This window comes from Thunnus maccoyii, chromosome 5 (genome assembly GCF_910596095.1).
Source record: "Thunnus maccoyii chromosome 5, fThuMac1.1, whole genome shotgun sequence".
Taxonomy (NCBI): domain Eukaryota; kingdom Metazoa; phylum Chordata; class Actinopteri; order Scombriformes; family Scombridae; genus Thunnus; species Thunnus maccoyii.
In genome coordinates, this window is record NC_056537.1 from 1,228,715 (window position 1) to 1,240,365 (window position 11,651).

General features: G+C 40.5%; 1 protein-coding gene across 7 annotated transcripts in view; it reads right to left on the reverse strand.

The window, feature by feature from the left end:
• LOC121896762 (NACHT, LRR and PYD domains-containing protein 12-like) overlaps window positions 1–11,043 on the reverse strand; it is a 46,426-nt gene extending 35,383 nt beyond the window's left edge. For 6 of the 7 annotated variants that reach the window (XM_042410752.1, XM_042410754.1, XM_042410750.1 and 3 more), the window contains exons 1-4: window positions 10,916–11,043; window positions 9,482–9,717; window positions 7,562–9,347; window positions 1,124–1,297 (exon numbers count right to left, since the gene is read on the reverse strand). In XM_042410752.1, coding sequence (XP_042266686.1) covers window positions 1,124–1,297; window positions 7,562–9,347; window positions 9,482–9,717; window positions 10,916–11,043 — 2,324 coding nt within the window. The remainder of the gene's footprint in view (window positions 1–1,123; window positions 1,298–7,561; window positions 9,348–9,481; window positions 9,718–10,915) is intronic. The other variant, XM_042410748.1, reaches the window with a different exon arrangement.
• Window positions 11,044–11,651: the final 608 nt, after the last annotated feature.

Genomic DNA, 11,651 nt, shown 5'->3' on the forward strand with positions numbered 1-11,651 from the left:
TGTGTTTCAAGGGTAAAATGAGACGCTACTTTTGGTAAAAACAAAGTTGGAAAAGAGGCTGATGAGCCCAGGTAAACGGACGCTCCTTCATAAAAAGCAGAATATTGAGGTATAACCGGCCAGTCTGGTGTGTGTAGAGGTGTGTGTGCTTATTTTGTAGCAGCCTGGTGTAATTTTCAGGTGAATTAATGACGGTAAAGACAGTGAACAGCTGTGTGTAATGGCACTGTGCTCTTGTGCAGAGGCAACCTCTGGTCCATTTACTGCGTCAACACATAGCCTAGACGCAGTCATCTCGACTGCCATGAGAGTGTGAGTGCTGACAGTGAAAGTCCATTTCTGATTCTGTGGTTGTTTGCACTGTAGAGTGTTCTCATGTTGCAGTGCTTTACTTGGATTTTTATAAAAAAATATTTTATTTTTATTTTAGATATGGTCACTGGGTGAAGCAGCAAAACCTCATATGAGGGGGATAAAAAAACAAACAGGGATTCTCCCTCCAAATCACACCCTCTGTCTATCCATCTATCTATCCATCTATACATATATATACTTTTTTGTATGCTACAGCAAAAAAGAAGTTGTTTTCTGGATTGAGTTTCTTTTGTATTCCATTTGCCAATTTGCAGACTAAAACGGGAAAAGCATATTTTGTTTTGTTTTTAATTCACACGAAAAACAGAAAAACAAAGTGATAAATTGATTGTTTATCTTGTTATGAATCAAGTTGAACACAGCCTTGGGCGGAGACTTCACGGACCCCAATGGAACCGTCCAATCAGCGATGATTCTTGTCAATGGGAGAGCGTCCAATCAGCAACAAGCTTTGTCGATAGAAGGTACCTCCCTTTTTAGAAGTTAATGTTGTTGTGTTTTCTGCTTTTGCTGTTGTGTTTTGTTATTTGTCGTTGTGTTTTCCTATTTGTCGTTGTGATTTGCACTTCAGGGCCACCGTAGTTCAGGCATTTGGACTGACAAACTTTGAAAACTTGTAATTTGTGAATGTGTTATGACTCAAACTAATTTCAAAATTTAATTTGAAACGTTTAAGTCTAAAACTGTTATGGATTGAAATTGGGTAAATATAAGATGAACAAGAGGAAAACACAGTCAGTGAACTGACCTCAGAGTCTCCAGTCTACAGTTTGGACTCTCCAGTCCACCAGACAGATGCTTCACTGCTGATTTGGACAGACTGTTCCGGCTCAGATCAAGCTCTCTGAGATGGGAGGGGTTGGACTTCAGAGCTGAAGCCACAACTTCACAGTGAGTCTCTGAGAGTCCACAATTAGCAAGTCTGTAATGCAGATAACATACATACAATATACACTTTAATAATAAATATAGATTCTAGGCATTTTGATCACTAAACAAACTAAGATGTGATGAATAGCTCAGTTATCTCTGTTGGCAGAGCTGGTCGGCCATTAATCACAAGGTTGGTGGTTTGAAACTTGAGCTCCTTCTGTCCACATGTCTAAATGTCTTTGAGCAACACACTCAATCCAAAATTGAGTGTATGTAAAAAAATGTAAGTCACTTTGGACAAAAGCGTCTGAAAATGAAAGTAATGTAAACATGTCATGTTGTGATTTAGCCTTCAAATCAAAGTTGAGTTATTTAGTAAGTCTCCTCACTCTCTCTGCTGCTGTACTGCAGACTTTTTAATGGGATTCTCTGTTTTGGTTTCATCTTGCAGACAAAGGCAAAGAAAATGGAGTTGCATTTATGCTTCTATAAAGTCTACAGTGATTGCTTCTTATTTGTCTTAAATGTCTCCTTGCTTTGCTCACTTGAGTCGTATCCTTGTGTCTTAGTCCCTCCCACCTGAGATACAAGGGAGAGATGCAGGAAAAGATGTGAGGGAAGAAGAATCAAGGAAAAGTGTTTTTGGACGTCCTTTCCTTTCAGGCGTCATCTGAAGTGACGTCAGCTGTCAGTCTACAGGTGTTAACAGCTACTCAGTGTCTTTTGATGTGCTGGAGTTTAAATGTGATGTACTGTCTAAAAAATGAATAATGGCGTACAGTTACTACTGCCAGCACAGTGATGTAGTGATGTCCTCCAACATCACAAAAGACAACGTGAAATATCTCTGCATGTTTCTCCTGAAATAAACTGTTTGACAAATATCTGCATGTTATATTGTGAACAGATCCATCAAACAGTTTGTAACTGCTCAGACACTGAATACACATTTCTACTGGCAGCAACTTTTTCTAAAATATATTTAGGCAGCTAAAGAAAGCCGCACTTACTTGAAAAAGCCTGGCTAGAATTAACGTCAACTTCTACTTGAGGCTCAAGTCGTTCCACTAATGCAGCTTAGCTGTATCTAGTCAATGCTAAGTCTATCCAGACTGGAATAAGCTTGAAGTGTGCGCGTCCACAGAGTACATAAGCAGCCCAGAATAGTCGATTGTCGAAAAGACGATACTATGTTGCAAAAAAAGAGAAAACTAGAGCGGTGTTCTTCTCCACAGCAGAACAAACCTGCTGATGAAACTATATGAAGAATATAAAGGAGTTTTCACCAAAAAGAGAAATATTGCTATAATTAACAAGGTGAAGGAGATGACTTGGCACAAAACTGATGACAGATTAAATGCACACCTGTAGGCAGGTAGTGATGGCCTAAAGGTTAGAGGAGTGAACTTGTTACTAGAAGGTTGACGGTTCAATCCCTGCATTCAGCTTGATGAGCCTGCATGGTGAAAGTGAAGAGCAGCGCTTGTCCCTGTTCATGGTTTTATCTTTATTTGTTAATAAATGAGCATTCAGATCAGTGACTGTGGTTATATTATCACTAGACTGGATAATATCAGATGTATAATTAAAATTATGGTGTAGGCAACTTAAGAGAACCAACTTACCAACATTACCATACTATTTGACACATTTTCTCTTTCACAAGATCCATTTACAAGCATCACTGAAAGTTAAAAATTAACTGGAAACTGGAGAAGGATATAAGTACAGTAGAAGCCACTCATAATGATCTTGAATGTTTCATTTTAGAAAAATAAATATGTAAATAAATAGATGAATAAATAATTTTAAAATGTTTAAAAAGTATTCTATTAAAAACCACTTAAGTTGAATGATAAATACAGTTCTTAGGGAATTAAAAACACGTTATAGGCAGATGAATGAATCTTTGTCATTGTGTGGGTGAAGTTCATGCAGTTCAAGTAGTTTGTTTGCTGTACACATAAGAATAGCGTGTTTATCTCACAGCCTAACCCTAGAGGGCCTAAAGTTGTCAATCTTAACATTTTGTTAATTGCACTGGTTGTGACCGACCTGTCAGCCAATTGGAAAGGTGGAGGGTTGGGAGGCAGAGGAGACCCTGTACAGTAAAGCCATGAGCTAGTCAGACGACAAACAGGAGCTGCGTGAAGTTTGTATACGCTGTTGAAGACTGTTTATGTTCATTACTTCGGTGGATGCAGAGTTTACCGGTGGTTAACGGACATAATAGCAACCTGCAGAAGACTGAGGACCAGAGAGGTGAACTACGAAGCGAGATTAGTGGGTTAGCGAGGTATGTTGAGCCTAAAGCCAGGGTTTTCAATGTCACAAATGTGGCTCTCTTTTAACCTGGCTAGATCACCATGGTAACTGATGCTGCAAACCTAACCTGGTCCGGAGCAGGTTATGTTCCGCGTTTCGGCTTAAATCAGTGATAAAAAGTGCCGCCATTTCACCAACTACCTGATTTTTTAATTAACAAATTTACACGATCAGAAATTTTCTGCCAGCATTCCTCTCTTGCCTTATGTTCAGAAACAGAGTTGCTTTTTGCTGTGATAATGTATTTATATTCTTCATTGCTCTCCATTATAATGACCTGTCCCTCCTGACTGAAGTAGGCGACACGCGATTGGTCTATTTTGTGTGGAAAAAGAGTCAAATGACGCGCCAAATGCCCCCTTTCATGGGGACGTGCACAGAGCCTGAAGCAGAAAGCCTGAGTTAACAAAGAAAGTTCATAACCACCGTCGTGATACCACTTATCTCTAATTGTGAGTTTAGGGTTTGTCGAGCCAGCTCACATAAAGAAAGCCTGGATATGTTGAACTTGCTTCGTAGTTCACCCCTCTGGAAACACTCCTTTGACTCTCTGGAAGAGTAGATGTCTCCCGCTCAGCTATCACTTCGTCTGGACTGTTGTCGCCCGCCAGCCTGTAACCTAACTCAGTTCAAATCATTCCCCTCATCATGCATCACCTCGTTCCTCATCCTTCACCCATGTTTCAACTCAGGGATTTGTGAGTAACAATTAATCAGTGCATGTGCTATTTTATTTGACAACTTGTGTTTGCAAGTGAAGCGGCCATTTGTTTTAGGTCACTACGCTCCCGAGCAACGACTCAGGCCTGCAACCTTTTGTTTTGGTTTTAAGGACACTATTTTATTTTGGTTGCAGAGTGAGTGTGTGCGTGTGAGTGTGGGCCCTTTAGTTAGGAGCTTCAAAATTGATAAGATAGAAAAAGGTCACAACTTCTGAGAAAGATTTGAAAGAAAAAGGGAAACGCATTTAATTTTTGTATAATATTTTTATACCTGTTTATTTTTATTAATTGTTTTAAATATTTGTTTTCATTAACTAAATTCATTATTTGCATTTAAAGTATTGTGTGTGTGTCGTATTTACATTTCATTAAGGTGTGAGTTGGGAATAGTACTTAAAAACATAATTCTTAGTGGGATTTAAAATCGGTGATTCCTACTATACATTCCTGCTGTGGAGGCACCGCCATATGTTTCTAGTTCATAGTCTTGTTAAAAAGTTTAAAAGCTGGTCATTTCATTTATGTCAGCCAGGTTAGCACAGCCAGCCACAGGTAAACGTACCCAGGGCCCCGCCCATAGTACTACAACACTTGTTAGAGTTACAGTTGCTAACTAAATAGCTACATGGGATGGGTGTAACATTTGTCATGTAGAATACCATCTCATTGACATTTGTATATTTATTAGCCTACATGAATATAAAGTTACTGAATTTTAATGTTTCAAAATAAAGTACAGCTGTTTCAAATGCAATGTGCACATTTTTGAAGCAGCAGGTTCCTTATTATAGACAAAGATAGTGGTGAAATTTACTTAAACCCCCCCCCCCCCCCCCCCCTTTATTGTCATAAGGTTTGAGGAGACGACGTTTGTCATTGAGAGAAAATGACTTTCTGTCTCTGTCATGATGTCAGTGTTCACGCAGCAGCAGCCGCTTATCATGGGAGTAAAGTACAAAAATAGATTTACGTGGTTTAAAATGTTTTTCCACATGTTGTCATGTATGAAGAGACCCAAAATGATCACTGTAGGTGGACTACTTGATTTCTATAGGCGACTTATTTAAACAGCATAAATGTTGTATATGAATGATTCTGTCTCAGAGCTTTTTGATCCATATAAACAGCTGATCACTGTAACTGTGATCACTATAAGCAGTTAATACTGCATACATTTAAACACAGCAGAAGGTCATGGTTTGGACTTTATTTCATTTTCTTTTTGTCTTCACAGCTTGAACAAAATGAGTGAATGAATAAATAAATAACTTCAAAATAACGCTGGCACACTTTTATTTCTTAAATTATAAATGCTGAGCTTTTAAATAAAAGGGTTGTGAGTGTGAAAAGACACTTGATGGAACCGTCTTTTGAGAGTCTGTTTCCGTCCGTCAGACATTCTTTGACACGCAGCTGAATTCAGTTTGACCGTTAACCTGCCACGGAGCAGCTAGTTCTGCTGACTAAGTTACCATGGTTACTGAGCTGGGACTCATATAAGCCGCGGTGATGGAACGAACTCTCACTTAAATTATCGAGGCTTATCGAAATAAACCAGGTTATCCCGTTAGCCAGCTTGATGGAACATCCCTCTGGATAAAGATTTATTCTTCAAGTTCCTGTTGCCTGCAGTCTCCTGTGTTTGGGTCCACCTGCTCTGCTCTTCACAACATACCTGACGCACAGGGATTTTCAGCCTCATAGAAACTGATATTTAATTAAAATGTGTTTTCTGCTGACAGACAGTAGACTCACCTTCCCTCCCTGACTATATCATCCATGACACAGGCTAAATTAGTAGAAGGAATACAAAAATAATACTCTTTCTAGTGAATGATGAAAGTTGTTTTATTCTTCCTTTATTAATCAGGCCTACAGTGAAAATTTTAATCCAAAATGTTAAATAGACTGAGAATCAGAAAACAAAACATCTAAACTTGGGAGTGATATTACACCTGAGTTGGTTCTGTTATTTGTTTTGGTGTAAAACTGAGATGTTAGTGATGTAATATCAGATCAGTCCGATCAGCTGCTGCGTCTAATCACTACAGATTTCCAATAAAGGGTTGTGTCAGTTTGATAAAAGATGAAGGATGGTCTTGTGTAATGTTTACTCCCTCCTTCAGGCAGCCTCCTCTCTCCTCCAAACAGAAATAAGCAAATTCAAACATCCTTCATGATGAGACCAATTTCCAGATCAATTTCTGGGTCACCCGAGGAGAGAGAAGACATGAAATAAGGTCATGGGAAGCACCCATAGTATCAGAGTGTCTCCACAAAGTTCAAATGAAATTGTCTTGCTCATAAAACCTGAGCAGCTTCAAACTGAGTCTCTTCAATTATCACCGTGCACTCACAGCAATTAAGTGTTATCAGCAGGAAGAGCTTTGTAGACTTTTTATGCCCTGGATTTCGCCTCTCAGGCTTCATACAAGCTGGTAGCTGCAGCAGATCACAGATATTACATGTATGTGTCTGTATATAAAATAAACAGACACATTATAGAAAGGTACAGCAGGTACTGTCCACTGGAAAATACTGTTGTCTGTTGTGATGAAATAATGACTCTTTAAACATTTTCAACTAAAACTTGAAACCTGAAGATATTTTGCTGGATTTGTATTAAACCCAAAGGAAGAAAACTAGAAGGTGAACAATAAACTGTAAAATCATTATAAATAAACAGAATAACTGTGTTTACTAATGTGAGGTATAAACACACCAACAATAATAAGTTTTTCTTGCTCTCATAGCATTTGAACATCTGAAGAACATTTGAAGTGAAGCACTATAAGTCAGAGTCGTCGTGTTCACATCCACAAACCCTCAGTGGGATAGGTGCTGGATACAAAATCTATTCAACTGGGATACAAGGAGAACTCACACACTGGAATCACAGCTCCATTTAAATTTACTGGTAACATTTCAACTGATTACAGGTCTTCCTCAGACAAACACCCACAGGAGGGAAATGAAGGATATTTATATCAAAATGACCAGTGACATAATCAATGTGTCAAGATATCCTCATCACTATGAAAATAAAAACATTAATGTGAACAGAAATATGTTTTCCTTGTGATAAGGAAATCTTGACACATGTGAATGTGCTTGCAGGTACTCCTTGTAGTGAAGCACTACTCATGTATAACTTTGGCAACAAGCAGGTGTAACACATGTTTAACACTTTGATAGTGTGCATGTGTGAATCTTTACTGTAATACTGATGGCAGCTTTATAATGTTGATAATCACATCTGGACTTACCGAGCCTTTCTGCAGTTCCTCACAGCTGGGATCAGTCTCAGTTTTCCCTCCCGTGATGTGTTGTACTTCTTCAGGTCCAACTCATCCAGAACCTCCTCTGACATCTGCAGCATGTAGGCCAGAGCTGAGCAGTGGATCACAGAGAGTTTCTTCTCTGATCTGTTCTTTGACTTCAGGAACTCTTGGATCTCCTGATGTACTGAGCGGTCGTTCATCTCCATCAGACAGTGGAAGATGTTGATGCTTCTGTCAGGAGAGATTCTTTGGGTGTTCATCGCCTTCAGGTTGTTGATGGCTCTCTGGATGATTTCTGGACTGTTCTCTGTCTGACCCAGCAGGCCTCCTAAGAGACTCTGGTTGGACTCCAGAGAGAGGCCATGAAGGAAGCGCACAAACAGGTCCAGATGGCCATTTTCACTTCTGAGAGATTTCTTCATGGCTCTCTTCAGGAAGTTATCCAGAGATGAGTAAATGTATTTCTTTCCCAGGAAGTCCTTCAGTACCTTTGTGTTCCTGCTGGTGTAACAGTGGTACATGTAGACTGCAGCCAGAAACTCCTGAACACTCAGATGAACAAAGCAGTAGACTGTTTTCTGGAAGATCACACTCTCTCTTTTGAAGATCTCTGTACAAACTCCTGATAACACCAGGGCCTCTGTGACATCAAGACCACACTTCTTCAGGTCCTCTTGGTAGAACATGATGTTTCCTTTCTCCAGTTGTTCAAACGCCAGCCTCCCCAGCTTCAGAAGAACTTCCCTGTCAGCCTCTGTCAGCTCCTGTGGACTCGTCTCATGTCCTTCATCATACTTGTGCTTCTTCCTCTTTGTCTGAACCAGCAGGAAGTGTGAGTACATGTCAGTCAGGGACTTGGGCAGCTCTCCCCTCTGGTCTGTAGTCAACATGTGCTCCAGAACTGTAGCAGTGATCCAGCAGAAGACTGGGATGAGACATATGATGTGGAGGCTCCTGGATGTCTTGATGTGTGATGTGCTGGACAGCTCTTCATCACTGAATCTCCTCCTGAAGTACTCCTCCTTCTGGGCGTCAGTGAAGCCTCGTACTTCTGTTACCCTGTCAACACATGTAGGAGGGATCTGATTGGCTGCTGCAGGTCGGGAAGTTATCCAGACGAGAGCCGAGGGAAGTAGCTTCCCCGCGATGAGGTTTGTCAACAGCATGTTGACTGATGACTTCTGTGTGACATCAGACACGACCTTCCTGTTGTTGAAATCCAGTGAAAGTCTGCTTTCATCCAGGCCGTCAAAGATGAACAAAACTTTCCAGACAGCGAGCTTCTCTGCTGTGACCTTCTGTAATGTTGGATGGAAATCATGGATCAGCATGAGGAGACTGTACTGCTCATCTTTGATCAAGTTCAGCTCCCTGTACGAAAGCGGAATCACCAGACTGACATCTTGGTTTTCCGAGCCCTCTGCCCAGTCCAGAGTGAACTTCTGCACTGAGAAGGTTTTTCCAACGCCAGCGACGCCGTTGGTCAGAACGACTCTGATGTCTTTCTGTTGGTCAGGTAAGACTTTAAAGATGTCATGACACCTGATTGGAGTGTCATGGAGGGTCTCCATCTTGGAAGCTGCTTCAAGCTGCCTCACCTCATGTTGGGTATTAACGTCTTCACTCTGTCCCTCTGTGATGTAGAGCTCAGTGTAGATCCTGTTGAGGAGGGTTTCACTTCCTGCTTCATCAGTTCCTTCAGTCACACATTCACATCTCCTCCTCAAACTGATCTTATGTTCATCTAAAACCTCCTGCAGACCACTTTCTGCTGAAAGAGAAGAAAAAAAGGTATAATTAAAAGGAAATATGTCGGACTGTGTTAATTTTCAGCAGGATAGAGGAGGTAGACTCCTGTCCTGTTTTCAGAGATGATGACATCAGCAGACAGATCTTCAGTCTTACTTTGTACAGTGCTGGTCTGACTGTCTGTCTGCAGTCCAGGTCTTGTTCTGGATCTTTCTCCACACTGGGGACAGGAGGAGTCTCCTGATGGAGCAGACTGGTCCCAGTATGAGGTGATGCACTGTCTGCAGAACCAGTGTCCACAGCTGGTAGAGACTGGATCCTTCAGGACGTCCTGACACAAAGAACAGCAGGACAGCTGCTCCTCCACAGAAACACCCCTCCTCTTCCTCTCTCTGTGGACATGAACACATTCTTTATGACACATGACATTAGTGGTGGCCAACCGACAGCTCACAAGTTGATGCAGCTCTTTCCCTCCATAAACAGTCCAGACTGTCAGTATTTGGACAGTTACACAGTGTTTTGTTCCTCAGGCTCTGAGCTTCAGCACATTCAATTTAAATAAAATAATATATAATATAATTACAAGGGTTCAAAAGTAATTAGACAGACACAACAATGTGCCAGCAAAGGCAGAGAAGAAGAAGAAGAGTGCAAACTAGTAAACATGGATGTAAACAATGCAGGATTTAAAATACTAGCTTCAAAAATCAACTTTGCAAATGTTTCATGAGGAGGGAAATGGATTCAACACATTTGTTAGACCACAAGGATTCACACAATGTGTTTTGGTTAGTAAGTCAATGTAAACATGACTTTTGTCTGTTAACAAGAAAACTCCACAGGGCTCCTTTAAGCTACTATGAGACATTAAAAGTCAGGAAAAATAAGCAGGAGTCAACTGAGCAAAACAGAAAAATAACAGACTGCTGCTCTTTTGTCTTGTGTTGTGGTGCTGAACAGAGAGCTCTGCTAAATATCTTCATAATGCATCTTTTCATCTGTGTTTCTCTCTCTCACTGTTTCTGCTATAATCTCTCTCCCTCTGTGTCAGTGTGATACAACAGTTTTACACATTTGACTTTTCCCAAACGTTAAATGTCAGACTCAATTTCCTCTGCTGCAGTGGTCAGTCTGCAGTGATAAATCAGCTGCAGCAGGCTGTTTGTATACATTTCCATTACTTCCTCCCATATTTTGTGTCTTTGAACAGGAACACGTTAAGACACATTCTGTATTGCAGGAGACCAAACACTCCATTTTCTTCCATTTTACCTGCACAAAACCCCGGTGCAGTCCTTTAGTAAATAAGGAGACACAATGTGACTTGTTACTAAATCCTTAGTAAATATCACCCTGGGTTACCTGCTACTACTTTAGATTGTTAGACTGGAAAATCAAATAGCAATAGCAGCCCTGTCTCTGTCTCTGGTTAACATGTACATGAAGATCTGTTCTAGATTACAGCTGAATGGAAGCTAGTTCATTATTTCTTTCCACTGTGTTTCCTTCATATCTACACTACAACCTTAATGAAACCGTCTCACTGAATCATCTTCAGGTCAGTTTACAGTAGAAACAGTCTCTTACTTTGTGTCTGAGGGTCCAGGTTCATTACTGAAGAATAGAGGAAAATCTTTAGACCGGTCACTCTTCATAGACAGACAGCTGGATATCAGAGACTCTGCTCCGTCCTCCTCTTCCTCCAAATCATTCATCTTCTGGAGTCTGAGAGGTAAACCAGTAACACTGGAGACACACACACATACACAGTATAATAAACCCAGTCCTTCCTCTCAACTTAGTAGCTTCTTATTAGTTTACATGACTTTAACTACAACCATGTGTGTTTTCCAGCCATCAAAAGGCCATCACTTCAGATAAACATCTGTGTGGTTCTTAACTGTGACTTCTCTCTATTTTAACTGCAGCAGTGTGTCACGTTACATCACTGTGAGGACGCAGAAACCAGCGAAAGAACAAAGGAAACAACGTTTGAAGATGTCAACACTGTGATTTCATATTTTTCTGACACAGTTTAATCAACTAAACAATTAATCAGTAAAATAATCATCAAATTGATCAATAATGACGGTAATCATTATTTGCAGCCCTGATATTAACACTCACCCTGCCTCAGACTGTTTTCCTTCTTCTGCTCTGTTGACTTTTAAATGGAGTCTGACTGCATACTTTCACTTCCAGGGTTCCTCCCTTCCTGTTTTTTACTGGAAGCCGTGTGTGTGTGTGTGTGTGTGTGTGTGTGTGAAGCGCTTCCTAAATGACTCAGACTCTATTGTGAATGTCTTCCCCTCCTGTGTTTTTT